The sequence below is a fragment of the Bombus fervidus genome, chromosome 6, assembly GCF_041682495.2.
Source record: "Bombus fervidus isolate BK054 chromosome 6, iyBomFerv1, whole genome shotgun sequence".
Classification (NCBI taxonomy): domain Eukaryota; kingdom Metazoa; phylum Arthropoda; class Insecta; order Hymenoptera; family Apidae; genus Bombus; species Bombus fervidus.
Window position 1 is genome coordinate 17636011 of NC_091522.1, and position 27127 is coordinate 17663137.

General features: G+C 45.5%; 1 protein-coding gene across 7 annotated transcripts in view; it reads right to left on the reverse strand.

The window, feature by feature from the left end:
• LOC139987885 (protein Skeletor, isoforms B/C) overlaps positions 1-27127 on the reverse strand; it is a 55457-nt gene that overhangs the window by 11630 nt on the left and 16700 nt on the right. For all 7 annotated transcript variants that reach the window (XM_072004659.1, XM_072004662.1, XM_072004658.1 and 4 more), the window contains exons 3-4: positions 10274-10499; positions 9275-9386 (exon numbers count right to left, since the gene is read on the reverse strand). In XM_072004659.1, coding sequence (XP_071860760.1) covers positions 9275-9386; positions 10274-10499 — 338 coding nt within the window. The remainder of the gene's footprint in view (positions 1-9274; positions 9387-10273; positions 10500-27127) is intronic.

Sequence of the window (27127 nt, forward strand, 5' to 3'; positions counted from 1 at the left end):
CTATTCGATCGGAGGAATAAAATTTCCGGTAAATTGAAGTCGCGCGAAAGGAAGACACCGGCAGTTTATAAATCGGGATACGATGGTCAGAAGGGGTCCTGGTCGATCCGATACCTTTGATCTGGTCGTTATAGGCCGGTGGAAGTTTCACCGAGGGTTACTGCAGCCCCTAATAGACTGTTTATCTCGTAAGCTGGGATTTAGATTCGAATCGGGTTCTATTATACGAGTCTTGAGTCTATGTATGCGCCATGCGCGCACCCGTGCGTAAATCTCTTTAAATCTAATGTCTTCCGCCTAACACGGAGAACGTTTTTCGGTGCCAAGTGGCAATGGATATAAATTATAAAACAATCGCGATCGCGCGTTACACGAATGTAGAGGATTCGAAGGTTCGAAGATTTGAAGATTTAAAACGTCGGATTATACCTGTTCAGAGAGAACACAAGACTTGCGAATAAATTCACCGCGACCATTTTTCTTACGTTATTTTCGAAAAAAACGTGACCAAGCCTCCGGTCGGTTGATTTGGATTAAGATCCGTGCCGCCCCATGAACACAATTCACGGGGGTGGTCCCCGTGGACGGGCGCGATACGGCCGATGCTGATATACTCGTTATAACCAAGGCGGGTGCCCGAACAGTCGATATTCAATCAAATAAATCCCCCTAACAAACTGGAGAGTCAGAGATAGCATCAAGAAACAATCCCGGGGAAAGGGAGGCGACTACGCGACGAACTAAAGGACGAACGGATCTAATAATCTGCCCTTGTAACTGAAAAATATCGTCTCTGCGTTGCTTTCTCCTTCGCTTTTACATTCGCCAATTATTATTATACTTTGATCTCTTTAATCTTTCAGAGAGAAATTGCCCGAATGGATTCTCGTTAATTTACAATAATTTGAAGAAACAATCCAAGTGTTGGTAAAATTCAGATAGAAACTCTAGAACGACTAAGAAAGAATGCAAATAACGTTGTATCAAAATTTCGATCCAAAAATAATATAACAACTGCTTCTGCTAATACAAGTAAACATAAAGTTAGTAAAATTATCGTAATAAAAATTGACCAGGGAAATAAATTAATCTAATCGTAACTTACCGAAGCTACCACGTGTCTGATACAGCGATACACACATCGATTCTATCTTTTTCGTCTCTCCTCCTAAAGCTTTCATCCGTGTTTGTCGATCTCTTAGCGATAATCTCAGCAATGGAGGTTAATAATTAGAAAGGAAAGAAAGAAACGGGATGACAATACATCCGAATCTAAGAGATTCCGAACAGATCATAACCGTATATTATTTTAGCACCTTATCAGCTCCGTATCGTCCCTAGACAGGCAGGCGTTCCCCTTCGGGATTGGTCACCCCCTGTTGCGAGGCGCACGTTCTTACGGAAATTGAGACATCGAGCCTCGTTAGGCTCGATAGCAACGCCCCTTATCCCTGTTCTTCATCGAACGAGAGCGAACGCACGTTATGTTGCACTTTACTGCTACCGGGCCAGCGATTCTAGTCTGTCGCGATTATCGTTCAACGTCGTGCCAACAGACGATTAAATTGATAACGCAGTCACGACGTTGTCTCAACGTCTAGACGATCTCACGACGTCCGAGATTTCCCGGCTAATCTTTGGATCGAAGAAAGCCGTGGATTCGGATGTTTGCGAGAAAAGTATCGAAATATGAAATATTTTCAAGCGAGGTAAATAATTAGGTACAAGGTAGGACGAAGACGATTGGATTCGAAGGTCAAGCGTAGATGGACGAAGGATACAGCATGGAGCAAGGTCAGGAAGTACGATCGCATTTGTACGAGGCTCTCGTGAAATTCCGATCCTGGCAATTGGCCGAACCTTGGAAATCGGAGCTAAAAAGGACCGCTTCTATCAAGCAGCGTCCGTTGGATTTAAAGCAGATGATAAATTAAAAGAGACTCCCCTCCTCGTAATTCCTCTATATCTTAGCCGGCGGATTTAATGGAACTTTTTTTAATCGAAACTTTATACTAACCGGGGATAAGCTCCCGTTAAATACGTTTCACTAGTCTAATTACATGGATTTCTCGCGTCACTTCGAACTTCTTTCCGACCGAGCTGTTTCCACGCGCGCCGCCTGGGGACTGATAAACTCGCCAACGTAATTGCTCCACGCTCTGTACGATATTACTCGTTATTTATATATTTCCACGAACTCGTTTCCTATTTAACTAATACGTTTTTATTAACGGAAAGGATTCGTGAAATATCAAAAAAAAAAAGAAGGAGAAAAAAGAAGAAGAAAGAATAGCAAATAACGCGATAAAATATTTACGTTAAACGTCTCTACGCTACGAAAGTCTGCGAGAAATCTCGATTACGCGAGCGTACCGATCTAGGGCACACGGTCCAGGTTCGTTCGCGAAATCCTTGGAAATTTAATTACACCTCGGTGCCGGAGGTTATCAGAAAGTGGCGTGTCGCGTGATTTCTGAATAGGGCCGACCAATTGCCAAGGTATACAGCGTCGCCGGCGGAGCAACATCAGCAGCGGATTCCCTCCCTGTTCTGCACGGAATGACGAAACTTTCCCGGCTGCAGGAGGACCGGTGGGCGGTCCTCCGGGATACCTGGAACTTTCGCAAGCTCCCGTCCAATCGGCGTGTCGGGAGCGAGAAAGATATATAGAGGGGAAGCGGATGACAGAGGGTGCGAAGGAGAGGCGAACGAGCCAGAGAATCGGCCAGAAAGGGAGAAGCCGTTGGAAAAGAGACGGATGAGAGACCGCGAGAAACCGACGAGCGGGGTGAATGAGCGAAAAAGGGAGAGACAACGATGGAAGAACTACGGGGCAAAGCGAGAAAGAGATCGGTGAACCGATACGTTAGGAGGAGAGAGGAGGCTAGTCGAGGAGGAAGAGACGAGTTACAGGGTAAGAAAAGCGAGAAGAAAATTATAGAAAGAAAGATAGAAAGGAATAGTTAGGAGTAGTAGAAAGATAGAAAGCTGGAAGAATGGCCCGGAGAACGATGGATAACGGGTAAAAGAAATATCTGCCAACGGACCTGCAGGTAGAAGGAAATGGAAGTAGGGGTGAAAATGGAGGAGACAAGACGGAATTCGCTCGCTCGTTCCGCAACGAAAAATGATAACTTTTGTTCAAGTACGTCGCTGGTCAGACGCGAGATACTAACTTCGTTCCACTTCGCCTCGTTCCACTCATTTTGCTTCTACCGCTTTCGCCAACCAACGCGCTACCGACCCGCTCTCTTTCTGCACCATCGCCAGCCAACCACTCTGCCCGGTATTTCATTTCCACGTCTACTCGTGTGTACTCGACCACTTATGTGTATCCGAATGCTGCCTGCGCAGATACTGTTCATATGTACCGTGGAAATGCATGGTCGGTAACCCCTTCCACCCCCGCCGGCCCCGCCAGCAGGGGGGTTACTTAGACGGTAAAAAAGTTCGTGGCTGCAGGTGTTTCGTACTCGTGTTAATTTTGCCCTTTTCTAGGTGTCGTTCGTTTTTTGCAACGCGCGACGGCGTTCGCGTTTCTCGTTAATATATCGTTCTATTTTTAACGACGAGTAGAGTGGGCGGAGAAAAGGCAGGCAGGCAGGGAAACACAAAAGATAACCGCTTAAACTTGGTCGATTAGCTTGACCGCGTTAAAATTTCGATGGCGTACCGATTTTTTTCAGACGGAAGGGTAAGTTTATAGGTTTGGCGAGATTCCAACGGTACTTGCCGCACGATGTACGCGTGTATAGCCTTATATATGCGTGACTGCAGCACCGTCATGCACCTGATGCACCGTTGTGGCTGCTTTGAAACGTGTGCCGAGCTTTGGGGTGGCTTCAAAATGGCGTCCTGTTACAATACACGCCACCCGGTTCGGTTCATAGGCCGCGTTACGCCATTACAAACGAGTTTTCTTCCTAAAAACGTGCAATCACGTAATCCTATGTCTGTCACGAATCCTACCACAGCTTCTAAAACTATCATCCTCGGTGAAGATCCTCGTCTCATGGAATAAGTAATCGCGCGTTGCCAGCAAGATGTAACGGGTGAGAGTAGGATTCATTCTCTTTTAATGCCTTTGCCGGCGTTTGTGCTTTATCGGTCGGTATCGATAGTGGGTTTCTGAAACGAGCACCAACGAGACGGCTTTTGCCTTTCGGTTGCGTCGTTGGAAAAATCCTTAACGATGGCAGCTAGCGATGCCACGATATTGTCCCTTTAAAATTCAAAGAGCCATCGTTCCTTTCTCAAGCTTCGATCGAGGGTATCTTCGATCTTCCGAAGCGAGCGGTTGATCCTCGCCACTCGACCGCCTAGCCATCGGCCGAGTCTCCTCAAAATGGCGGCCCTTTGAAGCGACCAGGAAGTCGCGACGCCGCAGACAAGGGTAATGACCATCGTACCGAGAGTACTATCGCTTCAAAGAGGAAAAAAGGAAAGCCAACGAAAGAAACGAAGGCATTGGGACGGAAAAGAAACGAAGTTCACAGCGAGAGAGAGAGAGAGAGAGAGCGAATCTGTGGATGGGAATGAGAACGAGGAAACGATGACGAAACTAAATAATTTTTCCAAAAAGTACTGTCGAGAGGAACGGGGAGGGGGGGTCTTTGCAGATACAACGGTACAAAAGGTGGAAGCGGAAGCAAACGCGTGAATAGCGGCGGCAAGAATTTTGGAGGGAAAGAGGAAGCGAAACGGAGACAGAGAAGAGTTAGGAGACTTAGGACAGAAGGGAAGAGAGAGAGAGAGAGAGAGAGAGAGAGAGAGGATGAGGATAGAGGGCAGAAGGGAGGGAAGATAGAGACGAAGAGAAAGGGGGAGAGCATCCTCGGTTAGCAGCCGGCAGCCAGTCAGCCAGCCCCGGCCAACATCGACCCGGCGAGCTGCTTTCTGCCCATGCGCAACGATCTTACCCAGGACTAGCGATGGGCCCGATCCAATTCTCGACTTACAACTTTGCGTTACTTTTACAAAACGATAACTGCCCGAGTTACCGACGGGTTAAAGCTGGTCTTGCGAATGGGTCGATTGGTATATCACCGGTAAGCGCTGGTAATTTACTTGCCAAAATCGCATTCGGGATGCGTAGCACGTTAACGAGTCTACCAACTAATGTATCGTTAACGAGGTAAATTATTCTAAAATTAAGAAATTATCGTAGGAAAGAATCTGCAAAACAAAGTTTTATTCAGCCTGGTTGAATATTACCACGAGTTTTTTAGCTACGATAACGCTGATACGATGAAATTAAAACAGAACCACTTTTATACGCGCATTGCTGTTTTCCCCGCGGTTTTTAAGCTTTTCGAGTGGAATTTTTATATTTAACAGGAACATTGTTTCCTTCGCTTTCGAGTGATTCTATTATAAGAGGCGGTATTAAAACCAACGTGAAAATATTTTGGTGGCTTCGAGACCGGCAAACGTTGTTCCCTGTATTTTGTAAATGTTTCATTTTTTCTTTTTTTTTTTTTTTTTCGCGCCATCGATACGCGTACACCGATATGTATTTAACGATCGTGTCAGCGGTAAAATATTTGAAGACGATATTACCAGTTTCCGATCGACGATTAGCGTCGACCGGCTGGAAAGAGCGAAACTGGAATGCCATGGAGTGTTTTCCGAGAAGTCCTTCAACGTGGTTGGAAAACATTTGTCGCTCCGGCACAATAAATACTGTCAATGCAAACGATTTATACGAGAGCTTTTGCTCATGTTTTCGCCCCGCTTTTCCCCACACATTTTTCCCTCGCAAAGACTGCGTAATCTGTGACAATATTTTTTCAATAAACAAGCGCTACATACGTATATATTTTTCATCTTCGTTCGAGATTGATATTTTTTCAGTTTCGTAATTCCAACGAAACAAAAGATACGACCGTAATACGCGTTACATAACGTTAGAAATATTTTTCCGCAAAGACGCAATAGTTGACAACGGAGGTAGACTGGTTGAGAATCGTATTCCGTAAACGGAACGCGATTCTCGTATTTACAACCCGTTTGAAACGGTTATTAATCGACGTTCTAGCGGGCTAGGATCGTCCACTTGGTGCCACAAACAGTCCTACTTCATCATCCCACCCCGAAAACTATAAGGCGTTTAATTAACTCCCAGTGTTCGTGGAAAGAGACGGAGAATTTAAATGCAAATGCCGTGACACGCCCACAGGACGACCCTTTCTTCTTCCGGTTAAAACACAACCATCGCCGAAAACCGGTGGTTGGAGCGATACCCCAGCTGATAGAATTTAAATGCGTCACCGATCTATAATTTGTCGTTTAGAGGATCGATTTGGAATATCTTAGAATCGACCAAATCGACTGTATTACGCTTTAACTTATTTCAAATAAATTAAACGAAACGTATATTCCAACGCGATTCCAATTGCGTAATCGTCCATCGTTGTCTATTATCGTACGTCAGGTAATCGCACGAGAGGTACGGAGAAAGATTAAATACCTGTAACGCGAACCGTGCATGTTCATAATGGCGGAAAGCACGTACGAGCGTTCAGCGGTGAAGCTATTCCGCTTTATTTTCTTTCGTTTTCTTCTGATTTTTCCTCGCACGCAGCGTGAAGTGGGCAACGCGTGTCGCAGTAGTTGCTGTCGTTCACTGGTCAGACCGATACGTACGACAGACTCTACGATTTGTTATCCGTCGATTTCTCTTCTCATTACACGTCTACCCTCTGATCGAATTAAGTTTACGAATTAAGGCATCGCAGCAGCATATACTTCAAATATATTTCAAGGACGAACAAAGTATCTTCCACCGGAATTCTTTCTTTTCTTTTTCTTCGCTGCTCTTTCACGGTGGTCGAATAGAGTTTGCCACGGGTCACCAAAGGAATACACTACCGAAAAGCGGTTCCAAGACGAAGAAAGAAAGGCGCGGATCGAGATGAAAGACCGATCAACGGCTTGAACGTTTTGGATTGCCCGAGGAAGCCCCGCGGATAAGGTCCCGGCAGTCAGAGGCTTCCCCCAATCGCGTGCAAAAGTGGCGAGACCGTTTTGGACGTTGGTCTGCCCGGCAAGGGGAGATGGAAGCTGGAAAAAAATTACTAAATCCTATCTGAATCAGTGGTCCATTGAACGGCGGTTTGATATCGAGCAAGGATATCTGCTGGAGTTCTTTTGAAAAGGAACCCAAGCATCGCGCAGCGATAGCGGTGTATCTATAGATGGAACGAGAACAGGAGGGGAAAAGGAAAAGCGGAACAAGAAGAAGGCTTATTCCAACAATACATCCTTCGACATAACGCGAGGGTGTACCGACTGACAGACAGCTCCTGTCTACCGGATACCCAAGCAAAACCTACCCCTGTTGTGTGTATCGGTCAGCCCCTTCGAGAGATCGGTATACCCCACCAGCCGTTTCATATCTTCAGCGAATCGCGAATAAATGGAAGAGCACCGTATCGAAGAAACCAAAGCCCTTCCGGGGATCGCGTTTTTGCGGATTTTTCGTTGTATCGAGACGCCGTCGAATAGACACCGTCTATCGGAGGAAGATACATTCGCGCGTTTCAGCGATCGTTCCAATCGCGTGTAGCGGTCGCTACGGCAAAAGCCGTTGTTTTAAAGATGCTAATTTTCTTAAACTTTGTCAGGGTGTTGACCTTAGCGCGGGAAACCGAGTATATCCGATTCTTCATTTCTATCTTTCTTTTAAGATTTTCTTTTTATTAAAGTTATTCAAGTTTCAAACTTACCTATGCACTTGTCGGACAAGAGGAAAATTTCGATCGCTCTACGTAACATAGAAACGGGAGAATATTTTCCACTGTATTTAAATGTTACTTCCATGACAAACAGATCTTTTCGCAAACGACGTTTCAATTTTTTCCAGGCAACCTTTCGCGAAATGGTAGAACAGCCTTTTCTATATTCCTATCGCAAAATCACGATCGTACATTCATCGTGTTCCCCTTAGACGACTGGTCTGGCTTCTACTCACGTTCCTGATCGGTGCACTCAAAACGAGAGAGAGCGAGAGAGAGGAATCGATTTATACCAAAGGACTCGACGATCACTTACTGGGCGGATCGTAACGGGACACCCTGTAGAATGGAGCATAGGCGGCGGACAGCGCGTTTTGCGGTGACAGAGCGTGTCTGATGGAGGGTTGTCACGGTATGGGAGCACCCCTCAGACTTCGATATTAAAGCCCTCCTAATATAAGAGCAAAAGCTCCGCTCTCTACCGTCGATATGCTCGTTTCAAACCTTTTCCCTCTCCCTCGGATATTTCCAACAAGCGATACTGACTTTCGTGCGACCGACCGGACGACTCTGGATCTGTGGGTAAGCGAGTGGGCGTGCAAGAGGGTGAATCGTGAAAAGGATAGACAGATTTGTTAAGCTTCGCGATGTTTCTGTCGAACCGCGCAAGAAGCGTATCGCGGTAAGGAAATGCGCGGAGAAAAATCGCGAGCTTGGCGAAATTACAATTATTCCGGATTACTATGATCGTTAACGTCGGATAATCGGCGAACCTCGAGTGCGCGAGTTCTACGAGAAAATGTAAATTTCTCCGAAAACTAGATGCTTTTTATGCCAATCCCATAAACTGATGTGAGTCTGTGAAAATTCACGAAAGCAAAGTCGAAAGCAGAAAAGTAGTACCGGAAGAAATAGAAAAAGCGAAGAGAACCGGGGATGGGAGAGAGACGACTTAAATGCGTGCTTTAGGTGCGTGCACGCAGCGAACTATGCTGCTTCGTTCTCGCGTATGTGTATGTGCGAAAACGCGTGCACGCCCCTGATCTCGGCTTCCGTATCCATCTCACACGCACCATTGACCACGAATGCATGTCCGATAGGGCGGCCCATGCACCTCCTCAAAAATCAAGTTATCTCCATTCTCCGCGCATCGTGGGGTTTCGAATAAAACGTCGCGCGACGGGGGTGGCTCCGTGCCACGACCACGTTCTCTGCGCCGCGACCAAGAAGCCGAGTATGTCGCACAAATTTATTGGAAATGCCGTACACCAGATTACAGAGGATCGTCGTTCTATCATCGGATTCAACGAGACAAGGGAATTTATACGGGGAGAAAGGAGACGAGGAGTAAAGTTTAAGATTTCTTAGAATAGATTCTCGACGCAGCGAATATTCTCGTGAAAAGATACTTTCTATATACATATACGACTACGTATAAATACGATACACATAGATACATGTATAGGTATGTATCTAGACACAGACACAGACGGTAAATAGAACACACAGAAAGAAAGGAAAGGTTGGAGTTGACTTACGGTAAATCGACGACACCAAACGCTCAGCCATTTGATGTCCCGTATCCGTTTCCCGTTAGGCAGCTTCAGAATGATGTCCGTATAGTTGTACAATTTGAGCACCACCGGGTCACTGAGCGCAACAAGAAGAAAAAGGTTTGAAGGATCCAGCGTATTGTAGCCCTCGTAACTATCCTAATAGCAATACCGCGCTTTTTGTCGACCAGTTTTTCACCGACGAGATCGTACATCGACTGGCCGGGCAACGCGTCGACGATTTTGGCAAACAAGCGTGTATCGATCGTGCTCGCGAACATTCGAGAAGACGAGGAGAGCCGGTCGAACCAGGAACAAATACTTCTAATACCGTCCTCTAATAATCTCCGTTCAATTGGATCCGTTTAAGCGAGACATCGTTATTGTGCGCGGCGATCTCTCGCGACTTGAAAGGCTCGCAGAGTGGGTGGAAAAGGAGGCCGAGCCGGTCTCAGACGGTGTCAACTTTTCTCACCGAATTTCAACGAACGGAACACAGAGACAAGTAACGGAGAGTCGAAACGTAATAAAGTGCTCGCGTGGACGAAATCCGAACGAGATGGCCGTATAATTCCCGTTTTATTAACTGCACCCCCGCAATCCGTTCGCCCGGCCTTCCGTCTGTTTCAACCCCCGCCCTATCCTCTCCCCTTTCACCGCCTGTCCCTTCGACGCACGCAACAAGCTCTTTGAGTTTCGTTTCATCCCTTGGTTACGGTATGCCGTTTGCGTCCCCCTTTTCTTTTTTTCCCCTTCTTCTCGGCGTTCCTATCAGGCGTCAACCCTGACCGCATACGCAACTTTGTTCCACGCTTCTTTGTCGCTTTTCGTCTTTTCTTCGTTCGTGCGAGAACCAGCGTATTCGGTTTGCCTCTCGAACGTAAAAGAATGACGACACAACGTTGAGATTTCCGTAGGAATAGAACGACAATGATAGAAATATGCGTGTGAAAATTACGCGCGAAGAAAGAATTTCATTCCTACCTGCCCTCCTTTATTTCCGGATACGGGACGATGTAACCCTGTGGGGTGGGCGTGGAGCTATTGCCCACCCAGAAGTACGCGTCCGGTCCGGTACCATCGTAACAGAATCCTTTTATGAATATCGTCGTGTCGTCCACGGCGTACACGTCTCCTTTGATTCCATGTGCGTAGTTCTTCAACGAGCCGATTAATTTGCCGTAGTAGTTGGGTCCGTTGTTTGCATGACCTGTAACAAATCGTTTTATCAATTAACGTAAACGGTAGACTATTAAAACATTAACGTAAGCAATGCTATCGCTCGGTGTGTCGCGCGTTCCATTAATATTTTTTATCTTTCGAACTCGAAGAGAATACACGGTAAGGCTCCTCCGTTTATGGTAACGAAATTTTATTCAACGCTCGAGCTGCTATCGCGCGAACGAGAAATACAAGTGGAGAAAATCGGTAAACCCATGTTGCGTGATTTCCAATACGATTAACTGTTTGCCCCCGACAAATGCGGATAAATGCAGTTTTCTACCCTGTGATAGTTTAATTAAATGATTGTTATTCGCATAAGGTTCTAACGTAACGTCGAACATATGGAGCGAACTGGAGCCTAAACGAGCGAGACCGCGAAAAGAAGCGGCGGCGGCGGCGGCGGCGGCGGCGGCGGTCGGGACTTGGAGGCGTGCTACGTTCACGGTTGCAAAAGGGGGAAGTACGGTTTCACCCTCGTGATATAGGTTGGACGCATCACCGCCCCGATACAAAAGCGTCGACGGACCAGCCGGCCGTGCCGCGATTTGCATGAATTTCATTTCATTTGCTCGACAGGCCCCATAAAGTTGGACGAGCGAATAGATCGGAAGAGCCGCCGCGGTAGTAAAGATCATCGGTGGATCGTTTGTACGAGGGAACGGATTCAGACGCGCGAACCGATCGTCTTCGAGCGTTTTCTCGCTTTCGGATTAGCGGTTGCGTTTAACAGTCTGAAGCGTGAAATCGAGGGAAACGGATTCCGCGAGATTGCTCGCGATGGATAGGATTTATTTCCGGTTTTATTGGCGCTCCTGCAAAGACCGTACTATCCGCGATCGGTTGCCAGGGATAGGGGGGAATTCGATTTGCACGGAGTAATCTTTTCTCGTCACGCGGATCGCGTATTATTGTATTTTGTAAGCGCGGTAATTAGACTGCTTTTGATGACACAGCTTTTATCAGCTTCTGTGTTTTACTTTACCAAGATAACCAAGGGAATGGAGATACTTAGACAGAGATACGATTCATTCTTTAAATATTCTTCTTCGCCTGTGTTGAAGTGGTCGCCACTTCTAAGAAAACTCTACATCTGGTCTTTAGTTTTCTCAAGCTCTGAAGCCATCGACAGAGCATAGACAAAAGACTGCGTCCAAGGCAAACCATAAACGGTACACATGCAACGTTGTCTTCAGGGTTTTTCAGTCATAGGGTAACGCTGCTAGCGTGTGGATCTGGACCAGCTCAATTATATTTCGAACTTTGTACTTACACTTTAATATTCAAAATACATATATATATGTAAACTCCCTAGAGTTCACGTGGAATAGGGACTCTTTTTGTTTTACGGGTAGCACGACTTTCTTTGTTTCACGGACAGAGCGACCTTCTTATGTTTTACGGACAACCATTTTTGAGAGACACTCATTTCCCAAACGGACGGACAGAGAGCAACATCAGAGACAGTACAAGATCACAGAATAATTATTTAAAATTTTAAAGACCGACGGAGAAAGATCGGTAGCTCAGAACGTTGAAAATCGATTCTCGATTTTCAGGTAAACATTGTACAGAACTTGTTATTTCTCGTTTATGTAATTTATTGTTATCTATCGTTATAGACGGATATCAATTGTTGTTTATTTTTGTATTTTATCTAATTACTTTCACGATAAAACTCGATTTTCAGACTTCAGAATCGATCACCTGAATTATCTTAAGATTTACGATCTTACATATATTTTCTATCTTACAATTTATCCACGCGTTCCTTTGTATTCACATACATCCAATAACCTTAACAGCCTGTATCGCATTTTAGGATTTCTCACGTAGAATTCTGGAATTCTATCTTTCAAAACCTTTTTCTCGTTGTCTTCTTTGCTTCAGGTGTATCGTATAATATTTTCCATGTTGCACGCACTGTACATTTTTGCTTACTTTAATTTCCCGTAAACATTCGTAATAACGCCAATAACGTAAAAATGCTCGAATAATATTTCCAACGACGAACATTCTTTCGAAAACATTTTTCCTCGTTTTAAAGTATTTTAAGGTATTTTAGGATATTTTAGAAAAACCGAAGCATAGATTTGGGTGCTGTCCGAGTAGAGCTAAAAGAAAGCATCGGTCGTTGATATTTTTTAGGCGAAAAAACCGATACTCTACAAATCTTATTTCATGCACACCGAATGCACGAATTTCTCTTCAAATCTCGTCGCAATCGGCTTAATAGTTCGATCGGAATTTTGGATTTAGGGCATACGCACACACGCCTTCGCGTGTACCTATATTTTTACCAAGCGGATAAATCGCCGCTGTCGGTTACAATCTCGCTACAAAAGGTAATAAACAATTTGATATTTTAAATAACCGAATTCGATGCTGAAAAACGACTTTGATCGTTTATCTACGATATTTTTCCGACAAATATTCCACCCGATGAAACTAGACGCAAGAAAATCCCATCGAAGTTGGGCATTTTATTAAAAACAGTAGCTTTCTGTTACATTTCGTCAAATCCGTTTCCCCGCTAATATTATAAACCGACACGCTAAACGCTTTATTTATCATCGCTATGTTTCCACGCGTTGTAACAACTCGATATTAATAGAATTTCTAATACCCGAAATGCACGTTCCGATGAATTAAACATTGCACATCCCATTAATAATAATAATGTATCTCGCAAACCGTTTAACGAGCCGATACTTGGATTAGGTTCGATGCAGGTCAACGACTCTCGTACGCGCGATATCGCTGCGAACAAAAGTCGCTCGTCTGCATCGAGTCTCGAACCGTATACCTTTTTCCCCTGCCAACTCGTTCTCCGGCGGTCGAAAAAGACGTAATTCGGCACGATCGTACGTATAATTCTTAACCGCCATGAAGCTCCCTCTTCAATTAAATCCCATTGAACGTCCAACTTAGTGGCGCGTGATTTTTGCTGGGAACGAAATACCATCACCGTCGCCCAGGGATAATTAACACGTCGTTGGCGCGCACCGGTGCGGCGTTGGACCGAAACGCAGACTCGAGGCTTTTAGTCCACCCTCGATTCCCATTCACCCCGTTCGCTCGCGGTTGTATCGGTGAACGTCGAGGTTCCGGCTACCGTTCTTCTCGATCCGTCCTCCTCCTCGTCGTCGTTGTCGTCGACGTAGTGTGTCTACACCCCATCGCTATAGCAGGATATTATGGTGATGCGACAATGAACGCAGTGATCGCTATCTGGCCGGTATTGGGGGATGTCAACCCTCGCTGTGCGCTCGCGAAATCGGCTATGGAATGACGTGGACGGAAAGAGGGGCAAAAGTAGAAAAGTACAAGAGCAAAAAGAATAGAAAGCACAGCGAATAGAAAGGACGAGAGAGAGAGGGAGGAAAGGAGGGAATCCGAACGGAGGGGTAGAGATATAGAAGCGTCTTGGGATAGAGAGAAGCGAGAGAGAATATCTACTAGTAAACAGGAGCGCACACTGGTACACAAGTACGTCCACAGGCAAAGAGAGATTATGTAGGTGCGTGCCTACGCGCCACCACCTAAACTACCCCCGACTGGTGCTTAAACTGCCTCCCCTTTTATTATGGGCCGCGACGGTTATTGGATTGTACCGTGCTATTTGTTGGCTGCCACGCTAATGGATCCATAATCACCGGGACGAATTAACGCAATGCGACGACGCGACGCCTCGCCTACGACTCGGTGCTACTTTTAAACACCGAGCGTCGCTTCTTCCTACCCGTTGACTCGGTCAGCCGGTTCTCCTTTCAACGTACTCGACACGTGTACTCGTCGTTAATCGGTGGATTCACGTTCGATTACCCGCTACCCACTGTCCGTCATCCTCGAACATCGAGCGGATGTATCGACGCGTGTATCGTGTATCGTTCGCGTCTTCGTAGATACTCCGCAAGACGATGGCTGTGAATCGCGAGCGACGCTTCAACGGAATCTGCGACTACGTGTCCTGAGAGGTTCGTCCGAAAGCAGGATATGATCTGAGAGTGGTGAAGGGAGTACGGTCAACATTTGAACCGAGTAAACATGGGCCGACCGTGCTTCTTCCCTTCGTTCTTCCCCGCATTCTGGCTCCGTCCTGCTATTCGCAACCGTCGATGAGACCCCGAATCGCGCATAGGTTCTTCGAATAGTCTCTCCTCTCTGGCACACGTCAGTCTTATAACTCGGCTTTCACGGGCTACTGTGGGGAATACCTTAGCCCCGGGGCAACGTAGCACAAAGCATATTGCATGTGCCCCAAATACACAATCGCAGCCGGCTGGCTGGGCTGGGAGCGTCAGGATTCGTTAGCTTCTGGCGCCGATGGTCTTTGCTCTTTCGATCGGATTCAGCGGATCCACCGCTCGCCTCCGGGCACGCGTTTAATGAGGATAGTCGTAAAAAATTCACTCGTTATCTTGCCACGTCGCGCGATAGTACGGTTCGCGCGACGCACCGCCAACGACCATGAAATAGAAGAATCGTAACGTTTCTCTTTCCTTTCGAATCTTCCTCCTTCCTTTCCACTATTACAAAATCCTGAACGACATTATACCGGTTTCTATTTACGGAACCGATCGGTCGATCGATCGATGATAGAAACAGCGCGTGTATTTCAACGATTCGATAGAAGTTTCTATCGACCTCCTGTTTACGAGAATAAGCGACAAGTTCGTCCACGCTCTACGTTCCAACCTGGAGCTAATTAATTAGAAGCAAATGTTTTTTTAGTCGCGGCGAGAACTCGATTGTTTTTATGGTTTCGGCCACGCATTTAACCAGAAAAGTCTCGAGAAATTCTCTTGTTACCTCGCTCTTAAAGAAACCGCGTCGCGCCTTCCCGCGGCTTATGTTCTTCGCTTCGTTCCCACTGGAAAACCAGTCTATCTGTTCGCCTCGGTGTATTTACTTTAAATCGTAACGCAATAACGCTGGAGAAATCATCTTTCTGGCTGTGATTTCGCGATGCCTCGCTCAACCAGCTACGATCTATCTATCGATAGATCACTTTCGTAATAAAACGTATCCGTGTCGATCACTGATATAAGCTAATTGGAGAATCAATTAGCGACCAATGCCTCTTTGTTCTTTCGCAGAAATCGATCACGTTTCGTGTCCTACGATTATACGAACAGGAGAAAAACCCGTTTCGTTTCTCACATACCACGCGTTTATAAACTTGAGGTAAAACGAAGGTAAAATGAAAACAGGATACGACAGGTGCGTGGTTTTATTCAAGATCCCAAGATAACGAGCCAATTTATACGCTGTAAGATCATCCTGTCTTACCGCCGTCGTTCCAATCGACAGACTCGTCCTATCGTTAACTTTTTTTCATCGCGGTAAGCGTTACGCGTAAACAGTTCCGTCTGTTACGTAACCACCCACGTAGCGATGAATTTAAATTTAAAGTTTCAATTAGCGCTCGTTCGAAGCGCAACCGCGACGCAACGTTGCGTCAAGTATTCTCGTCTTGATTTTGTAACGATTCTGCCGTTTCGTGAGACCGATTTGACCCGTTCAAATAACACCGGATAATCAGACCACAAAAAATAAATACGATCCGATTTTACATGCGGGCCAGCCAGCCAGCCAACCAGTCGTTTCGCTACCGGTTCGCTGGGTAGCTGACTAGACCTACAAACGCGTGAACTTTCACTTTCGTGCGAAAGAACGGCCAATCTCGTTCGACGATAAACGAGACACCGTGAGATCGTGGAGAGAGCCGCAGCAACAGATACGACTACCGCGTCGCGATGGGAACACATCGATTTATGGCTCGATAGTATCGGTTTTCACCTTATGTCACATAGGCGTGCAGCAATTACCACAAGCGAGAATATTTCCTTTTCCAATAAATAACGAGTTACGTTCTAAAAATTATTTTTTTTACGCGTCGCAATTGTATTCTTCGGTTCGTTCTCTGTCCTAAGGAAATGTCTTAGATCCGAGGAAAATATAACGAGAATAGAATTGATACGATATTTCCAGAGAAATAGGGAAATTTATATACCAAAGACACGTTTCAGAAGCGACGAAAGAAGCAGCGATTAAATTAATCGAACGACGATCAACCGTTTGCAAAGTTATCTATCCGGTGAAATCGGACGTGAACGAAACGGCGAAGAAAAAAAGTTGGTCGGAAGAAAAACTGGTGGAAGGAGCAAGCGAAGAGGAGTGAAAATCGTCGGAAGCGATGATCCTAATGACGAAGTGTACGCGCGCTGCCGAAGTGCTTCCGTCGAATCAAGCCCGTCGTGGAACGATTTTATCGGGCACGCGTTAGAGCAGAAGTGGCGGTGCAAGTTTTCGAGCAAGCTCGATGTTCCATTGTCCTCGAGAGGAGAAAGTGGCGTGGACGAAGAAGGTTATGAGTGCATGGAAGAGAAAGAGAGAAAGAGAGAAAGAGAGAAGGTGGTTGGAGAAGCCGGTGACTTAAGACGTTAACGAGACTAACCGGATTCATCGCTAGGCGAAGGGCTGGATCTTGCGCGAGAAGGGTGAAGAAAGGAGAGTGCCGGGTGGCACTGATTTTAATCAAGATATGGCCTGGCAGCAGCCAGCGGCGGATCAAGCGAGCCAGAGCTTATCGATTTTCTAAGTGCTCCCGACCGAGAGAGCGTGTCGTCTGCGACACTAGCTGAGAATTTGAAAATAGCGAAACAAGAGAACCGGAGGCGTCGCCTTTCGGAGACTCGACAACCGGATATTCAACGATTTCGTAGAATATTCGATTACTCTACAGGCATTCGTTCGTCGTCCGATTAGTGAGACAGACGACGTCGATATCTGCCTTATTTCTGAGCGAATCGTTTCGTAAACTAACAAGTTTCCTCTAGACGTTTTTAGAATTATTCAAACATCCTGTTGTACCTGTATCCTGTTCGTATAAATATTCATACCGTCGCTTGGGATTTTATAAGCCAGCTTACCTCTAAGTTTCCGTGATACGATTAAAAGCGAATCATACGGAGGATCGACAGAGGAAGAGAAAGGGATTTCACCCGTTTTGCGATCCGAGATAGGAAGATCGTCGAAACGAACGCGTTCGTTCGAGCGAATGCGCGTGCAACGATTACGCAACATAGCGGATCGTTAAGTTGCCACGTAGACGAGCCACATTTTTCTTAACTGGACTTATTCTTAACTGGAGAAACAAAGATAGTCGTATGATCGCAACGGATAAGAGTCGCTCGTCCGCATTTTAGACTAACGTTTTAAACGATCCGCTCTTCCATAACCGAAACATTCGCCGAATCATCGTCGTTTTTTCCTAATCTGATTTTTTTTCTTTTTTACTTTCTTCTTGTCGCTCGTTAAAATCTAGTTCTCGATTTTTCCAACGTCTTTGAAGATAGAGATATTCCCTTAAAAGGGCGTTCGCTCTAATCCGTGGATATTCTTTCGACGCGCACCGGTTAATCCGGATAATTGTCGCAGACAAGGCAATCCCTTAATTGATCGGGCCAGACAGCCTCTGTCCGTCTCCGAGGAAGAATACGAATGATATTTTTTGCCGTTTGCCCGTTAAGAGATTAAAGCCAAGGGGTCGGTCGCTTCGTTTTAGAGTCATTATACTCACGGGAGAGGGGAAGCGCCGGGGAGATGCGGGCAAGAGAGGAAGAAAGAGCGCGACAAAGAGACGAATAAACGAAGACCGACTTAGCAAAAGCAACTATGCTCGGGAAAATTCTAAAACGTGACGAACACGCAAATAAAGAAAGAGGGAAGTACGGAAAGAGGGAGCGCCGAGAAGAAGGTAAAACCGATGCAAAATTAAACCGAAATAAACGGAAACGAAAGAAAGGGACGACGAAAGGATTAGGTGAATCGAACGGAGCAAGAAAGAAGAGATAGATATGAAACTCGGCATCGATTCAAAGAAGACGCGGAAGAAGGAAAGGGAGAAGAAGGAAGAGCGTATGCAGGCTGGGGGATAAAAAGAGAAGAAGAGAAGAGAGCTGGAGAGAAAGGGAGCGAACGGAGAGAACACGCTGAGCTTGCAAAAAGGGTGCCTGGTGATGCGTACCATAGCTACCTCGACAAATGCATTAAGACCACCCTCCACCCTCCTCTCTTGGCGATATCGAACTGACTGTGCGACTCGCTCCGTAGTCAGGATACACCTCGATTTCTCGCACCTCGTTTACTATAAGAGTCTAACCGGTGCCGTAGTCTACGAGTATTTTCACGCCTTTCGATACACCCGGCGTTCAAGTGGTAAAAACATCGCGAAATACCTTTGACGAGAACAGGTTAACTTTCCAGTGAAAAGAAACGGGATTCCAGGGAAATAGAACTCGTGCCCTGTGGACTGTCTGCTGGGCTCAAGGTGATCGACAAACACGGCCGGTGTAGAAAATAAAGGCACGGCTTACGGATAAAACGAATCCTCCTGGATAAGATGTTTCTTTGTTCGACGTCCACGTGGACGATTCTTTTCGTTTATCTTTACTTTTCTCTTCTATTTGGACACATTCCTTCCGTTTATTTCGCCCACTTGTTTACGCTTCCATTTCGATGGATGGAGTTTGTCGCTGGTTACGATTTACGCCGAGTAATAATGGAATACTATCTTCGATCGAATAACCGCTCGTTAAAACCTGGCTTAGGGTAATGGTAACTAGGAAGGGGACTCTATCCGTTAGATATTATCTCGGATGGTCTTTTGAGCGACTCGAATGGGGGACGAGCGCAAGGGTGGACAGGTAACGTGACAGCCGTCCTATTTAGCGTGCACGTAATACTATACGTTGTTCCGAAAAGTTCCTTCTCGTTGGATAAATGTATTTCGTAAAATAGATGCTTCCTAAAATGGTAGATAATAAATTTTACTATTGCTTTTTTTTTTTATCAAAGATGACTTAAATCGAATTTTAATGGTCGTGACCCGAGGGATCAGCGTTTCGCGACTCGTGCGTTCGGAACGCCCGACACGGTCTGATACGAGTGCATGTGACAAATGTTCCTGGCTGACACCATTATCGTGGAGCAGCGACGGTGACCGTGTCATCGGTCAGAAGACGATTCACGGTCGACTCCCTCCGTTTCGAAGCTACAATTCCCACGAAATTCGTGTTACGACGTAGGGCCGCTGGAAGCGGGACGTGCATACATAGATACATACATGCACGCGTAGCTAGCACCTCATTCCAATCGATATGCGACGACACCCCCATGGGGAGACATTCATATCGCAGTGGAACTCAAACACGGACCAGAGACACGCCACTGTAATATCGTCCCCTTCGGCCGACTTGATCACTGTGCCATCGATATCGGAATATTTGGATGCCAATTTCGATCACGATCTCCACCGCTTTCTATTTGATTGCTCCAAGAGGCAAGTGATTACACTCGCTCGAGACGATCAAAGTGTTTCGTTCGATTTTGATTTTATTTTTATTTGACTGTGAAGCGAAAGAAAGGTAAAAGAAGGCGCGTGTTTGGGGATGAGTTTTCCAATACACGCGTATATCTCACTTTATAAAGTCGTAGGCATAGAAGCACTAGGTGTTGTAACGAGAAAGACAGCGATACGGTCGATAATGACTCCGTGTCAGAGCACGTGTCAGCCGTTCGTCTAATAGCACATTATGCATCCGCAAGACGTGCAAATTACACCCGGCTCCGATACGGTCGACAAGACGAAGCCAATGAAATACGCCGTTCCCGCTTAGTTAACGCGATGCATCTGTGCCTTCGTCAACGCATACGGGTAAAGGACACGAATACGGTAAAAGGAAATATTTCGTTAGATCGAGAAAATTCGGCCCAACTAACGGCACAGACGTTGATTCCAGTTCAACGTCTTTCTCTTCGGTTCACGTTGGCCGATATCGATCGATACCATTCCGAGGAATTAGAATCGGCCATAGATAAGAAGAACGACCGGTGAAAAATTCGGATAATATCGCGTAAAAAAGGGGGCCGTGTGCGCGCATCGTGTACGATCGCAGATCTCGACAGGCAATACGGTTCCATTAGTTAAATTGTTTCCCTGATACGCCCGCGTTCTTTGACTACGGCCTTTCATTCCGTTTTGCTGGTCGGATAGGCCCAGCTACGATGCAATTCCGGGTTATTCTCTCCCCGAAGGAGTCGATAAGAAAATAGTATGAAAGAAGAAAAGGGGATCCCCAGGGAAGACGGGTGATCATTTGATTGCGGATAGATTAAGGTACAGGGGTTGTACTGTCTGACAATGCAAACCGAACGTTTTATATCGGACCACCGGTTAATGCGGCAGACTGATCCAACAATGGAATCGAATTTTTTCTTTTTCTCTAATCGAAAGTAGAAAGAGGCCGAGAAATAGCAGAAAAGGAGCTGGACGAAAGATTATCAAAGTTCCAGTTTCGACGCGAGTAAAACGATCTCGTTGCGAATAGGATTTAGATGTGTCATCCTTCGGTCGTCGATCGATATCTCGCTATCGCGCCATCGGTCGCATGTGGGACCGTTAATCGATCACAAATATCACCGACCGAGAGAAATCCCTTTAGTTAAAGTCTCGAATTGGCCGTTTACATCTATTAACACCGAACCGCCAACTTCGAGGGTGGTCGCCGTTTGCTCGCCGTTTCGAAAGCATCGTGTAACCGGCTCCGTTGGGAGCCACACATCTGCCGAACAAGCAACAAGTATACTATACACGCATTAAATGTACACCCGTTACCGACTCCAATTACTCCGAGTAGCCTGTCGCTGCGTCGCACGTGCACATGTGATCCTCTATCTTCGATTGCGCGCCTCCCTTCGATTACCGTCGAATTTTAATTACGGGGATGCGTCAGTTCGTTCGGTCTTGCTCGGTGCTAACTTTCTATACTCGCCGCTTTATTAACCATAGAACGAACCCTCCTTTTAAGACTGGCGACGATAAGAATTTTAATTCTCTGTAAGACTCTACTGCGAGGCTCTCGATCAGAGTATATATCGATTTTAAAATAATGCTTCTGTCGAACTGATTTTTATTTAAAGTTTACTGTGTAAACTTAAGTACTAAGAATAAACCAGAGATGCAGGTTTACCGCTAATGAAGCATTATGTGGGATTACGTCGGTATCCAAGAGCGCCATAATTTTCTATATAATTCAGATCATGGACGAAAGAATGACGCGACGTCGCATTCCAGGACTCTTGTAGCAACGACTGATCGGGTACCAGGTATACGATTCATTTGTGTCAAGGTATAGTAACAATTACGAGAACGAGCATCGTAAATACGTATCTACATCTACGTACACGTAGATTTAGACCGAGACAAGAAAGAAATTCCGATAGAAATCGTCGAAATTTATTTTCGAACAGTCTCGGTGTTGGAACAGAGTATCGCAGTTTTATTCGATAATTCGCGAGAATTCCTCTATATAGTACGTTTCGTAACGCGCGAAAAATTGGGAACATAAGAAACGATACTGAAATTTCGTTACGAGTCGCGTATAATGATCTCCGGTAATGGGCGCGTTCCACGACACATCTGTGTCATCTATGGAAGGAACAAGCGCACGATTACGTTGATGCACGCGCGTCAGGCTCGCATGCAAGGAAAATTGCAAAGCGTCCGATGTTTCAGAAAAATATAGGAATCTTGTTCGATCCGATATACTCGGGAAATTATCATCCTTCATAAATTTTTCACGCCGAACATGGCTAAACCGATTCGTTTCTTGCACACGGACGATTATAACGAAACAAACTGTAACGTACTGTATGAATGAACAAATCGGAAATACGAACGAATAAAGCAACGCCTAGAACAAATCACTCGTGATTCGAAGCAATATCGAGAAGAAAACCCATAACTAACATTCTACTACTTTCGTTATAATTTCGATAGAATTTTATTAACAACTGTTAAGGTTATTTGATGTATGTGGATACAAAGAAACGCGTGGGTAAATCGTAAGTATATGTATATTGCGAATATTAAAGTACAAAGTGTGGAATACAATGTGAACTGGTCCAGATCCGCACGCTAGCAGCGTTACCCTGAGATTGAAAAAAAACCCTGAAGCCAACGTCGCATATGTATCGCTTATGGTCTCTCCTCGACGCAATCTTTTGTCTATGCACTGTCGATGGCTTCGGTGCTTGAGAAAACCGAAGACCAGATGTAGAGTTTTCTTAGAAGTGACGACCACTTCAACAGCAACAAATATGGAAAGTTATCTTAGAATATTCTATACTTCGTATACTCTGCGCTTTAATAATTCCACGGGGTTAGATATTGGGGTACTCTATCGGTAAATGCTCCTCAGAAGAATCGAAAGTTTCAAAATGTATAGAAATAATCGTAACTACAAGGTTTATTTAGAGCGTCCGGCTGACCTATTCCACTTCCATAGTGGCGCGGCAATGGTGGGGTGCTCTTTCGTACGCTTCACGGTGGGGACTCCGGTGTCTGATTGTGAGCGGCGAGCGCTGAAACGACGCCCCTCATACTACCGTCGAGTATCACGGAGGGGACGCCGTGGTTGAGCGCCGCGTCGAAACGACGCTCCCCACCCTGTCTGTGTGCACTCTGGTAGGAGCTACTTAAGTTTCAGGGTGCAGGGCGCTCTGCGGTTCACTCTCGTTCCGGCGATCGAGTGGAAAGCAGAGTGCATTTCTATTCTTTTTACTTTATTATCGGTCTATTATTTCGTAGCTTGTATCGCGATTACGCGACACATCGATATTCCGTCTTTTATCATCGATAAGTGTCAATTGTATCCGTAATGGAAGTAAAACTCCTTCGTTTTTAAATGGTAGATAAACGAATGATAAATTTCATTCCCTAAATATCAAATCAAATTTAATCTTTTCCAATCATTTTTCTGTAGTATTCTAGTCATCGCGTATCGTTTAAAAAGTATTTCACGAGCATGTAATATTTCGTATGGAATAATAACTCGTCGAATCGAATGGAATCGTAGACGCGATACAATCTCGATCGAAGAAAAGGAATAAAGATCGTGCGTCCCTGATATGCATCGAACGCACACGAACGCGCCCGATTTTCCAGCGATATACATATATGCAGTACTCGCCTTTTATGCATATGGGCGACTGGTCCGTAAACGCGCACGCGTACCACGAGTTTACATACTACACACGTGTTACTATAGATGTTACTACGGCGAGTACTCTGTAATCTGACACAGAGTACGGAGATTGAACCCGACTGAGCGGGACTCGTTGAACCGGAAGTAATCCCGCGGGGAAGCAAGAAAAAAAAAAAAGGGAAAAAATTGCTCGATTACTTTTGCAACGAACGGCCGCGTAACCTCGCAATCGCAACGTCCGACGAATGCCTGTTTTCGTTCGCGATTTCCATCTCCGCGAGTCTTCGCGTCTCCTTCGAACCGAACCGCGTTCCTCTAGACGTCTCCCGACCTATTCTCCCTAATATGCGAAAGTACATTTGAATTTCGTTTCCCAGCGAATCGAAATAATATATATGGAATGTAGCTCGATGGCTCTACAAACGTCACTGCAATCACAGACGAGAAATAACGCATCGTCGTGACGAAATAACAAATTTCCAGCGAATATATAATATTTTCTATAAGATATTCAGGCTAGCGCGCGTGTCTACCGACTCGTCTTACCGCCGACTAAACTCCGTACGAGAAAAACGAAATGGAAGGAAGAAAAATGTGAGTAAAAGCGTGCTGGAAAAGTCGATGGATTACACGTGATACGCATCGCGTTACCACGCTCGTGACAAGTATGTCCGGTAATCTGTAAGCTTGTGGATTGGACACGATCGAGCCTGGCTGCTGACCCGGAAGTAATCCCTGACAAAGAAGGTAAAAAATGTTGCTCCGCTGGTTGTACGGTGGATATTCGTATTACCGCTGCCTGTATAGATGCTACACTCGAGGGACCTTATGGGTTATTTCAGATGGACGTACCACGAGGGTATTGTCCGATTCAAGATTCGTCGAGTACCGAACGAGCACTCGAACCGAGCTTTATTGGAAGCTACATGAGCGCGCCCTGTTCTATCTCCGTGTATGCCGACGTACAAGGTGTCCCGGAAATCGAGTATGTTTCTCAGACTTTTCGTGCTACGAGAAACGAGTTACGTTTCCGTAGCGAATTTCGTAAACGGAAGATCGTCACGCACAGCGTTACGAAGAAATAATTTTCGATACTTGTGCAACGTACCTTGTAGCTTTGTACGGCGGCTGCTATCGTCGCTTTAGACATTGCGAAAGTATACGACGTATTTATGGTACACCTTATAAGTTCACGACGAAGAAAGGAAGCAAACAGAGCCTTTGAGCGAAGCTAGTTGGTCGTTAACGAGAATTTTCAGGCAGAAATTCGAGAAAAATATTTCATTTCTAGAGCAAGTGGCTGTCTTTTAACGTTCAAACGAAATATTATTACGAAGATGCTTTTCATTATCGTGGAAAGCAATTTGCAGGCGAAATATCTACCGTGTAAAATGCGGTTGTAAGACACGCGCGAGCCCACGAAGAGAGCGTCCACGAATAAATATCCGATCGGGTTCTAATCCCAAGGTAAAATTTTGTCGAGAGGGCATGATTGACCTTGGGACGCGTGAGAAGCCTTTCGAATTATCCGTAGGAAGTAGGTCAAACGTTAAACGTTCAACCGTGTGTGCCTGTACGCAAAGAAATAGAGCAAATATCGCGCTCTGTAATCAATTAACGATCCCAGTGCGAATCGATATACGGCTGCGAAACGATATATATCCCTTTTATACCAGTTGAACGCAACTCATTAAACCAGCTTCCAGTTTATCTTGAAATCTCGCGTAATTTTTCTCACTGAATTTACGCTTCCTCCTCCGCTGAAATTATTTCCGTTATAGAGACCGAGCTCGAAGAGAGAGAGAGAGAGAGAGAGAGAGGCAGAAAGAAAAGAATTAAACGAATAAGAGGGGAAAAAAAAGGAAAAAGAAAACGTCTCTAATCCTCTTCTCCGTTTAATCCTTTTCCAGACGGCGGAAGGAAGAAGGAAAAAGAATATCGTCCGGTGAGAGAAAACACGGTGAATTTCGAAAAGCGCGAACCGTCCCGCGTTTTTACCCCCACGAAAAATGCTCCCTCGGACCGTGCATGGGGAAACGATAATCCAGATAAGCCGCTAAATGCTGGCAATTTGAGCGGCGGGATCTCCAGAAACAATACTCCGTACTTGAAACCGACTAATGCCAAGTAACAGAGACCCCTGCCTGTTCCTTATATACCGGGTGTCCTTCCCGGATCCTTCTCTTCCGTTCTATCGTTTACGACGTTGATCGTGATTCGCGGCGAGTACACGGAAATTACAGCGCCGTTTCTCGCATCCTCGCAATAGCGTTACAAAAGTTTCACGCGAATGAGAGAATTCTTACAGAATGTAATTGAATTTCAGAATCTATCGTACCTCGATTATTCGAGGTGCGAAATTAAATTCACATTTACGAGCAGGAATAAAGATAACGATACGTCGCTAAATAGAGAACCGAGAATGGCAGCAAGAGAAGATAAAAACGGTCGGACAGAGAGGGAAGAAAAATGACGAGCGAAAAATGGAGTAACAAGGAAACGCGTGGGATAAAATAAGGAAGAGAGAAATAGAAACACGACGAGAGGAGGAGTATCGAGGGAGATGAATACGAAAACAAGGAAGGATAGAAAGAGAGAGAGAGAGAGAGAGAGAAGAGCCAGTGATGCGGAGTGAAAGTCCTCGAGTAAAAACCAGGCCAGGGCTTCGTATCTCGACGCGAACACACCAGGTCCATTATGCAATTACGGCGACGCATTTGCTGCCGCCTTTCCACCATTGCCTCGGTCCTGCTGTGCCACGTCCTCGTTTTCCTTAGCAATTTACCTTCTAAATCGCTCAAAGTTTTGAAATTACCATAACCATCCTAGCGTCCGATAAGCGAACGTTACTCCCGTTGCTACAATTAACTTTAAGTCCTGTTTTAATCCTAGAGTCTTTGAGCGACCAGCCTCCGTATCGCCATCGGTCGATCAACGACGATTTCACACGGTTTTTTCTATCGGCAATTCTCGATGATTTGTGGCGGGAACGCGAAACAGAGGCGGAGAAAGGTTGGCAGAAACGCTGGATCGACGGATGTTGGTAACATCGAAATGCTTTTTGAAGTGAACAGAGCTCGGATAGCGAAAGGCAAACGCGTCGCGATTCGTGTTTCGAATATCGTGGCTGCGGTATGAACACGTGTTACGTAGTCGGCCGTTCTAGTTGGTTGTATTTGTACCGGAAAAATGGCAAGCTGTTAAAGCGGTTACCAAAGAAACTAAAATTTTCATCCTTATTATTATTATTAAACACAAAATGCGTATAATAACATTCCACGGAGATAATATTTGTAAGCATAATCAAGACATACGATCTAAACGTTATCGTACGGAGTATCTTGTCTAGGCTATGCTTCAGAAATTCTTCGAGACACGAAGAATCAAGCTATCTTCGCTTTTAATTAATCGAGTGTACGCGTGGAATTTTTCTCTGATAATAAACCAGAGTCTCATGAACCGGAGGGTGGCCAATTTTCATTAATTCCCCCTCTTATCTGCAAGCCTTTGAAATATAATTTTGACGTTCTATGGACGCGAAACACAACGATCGGTGAAGGAAGGA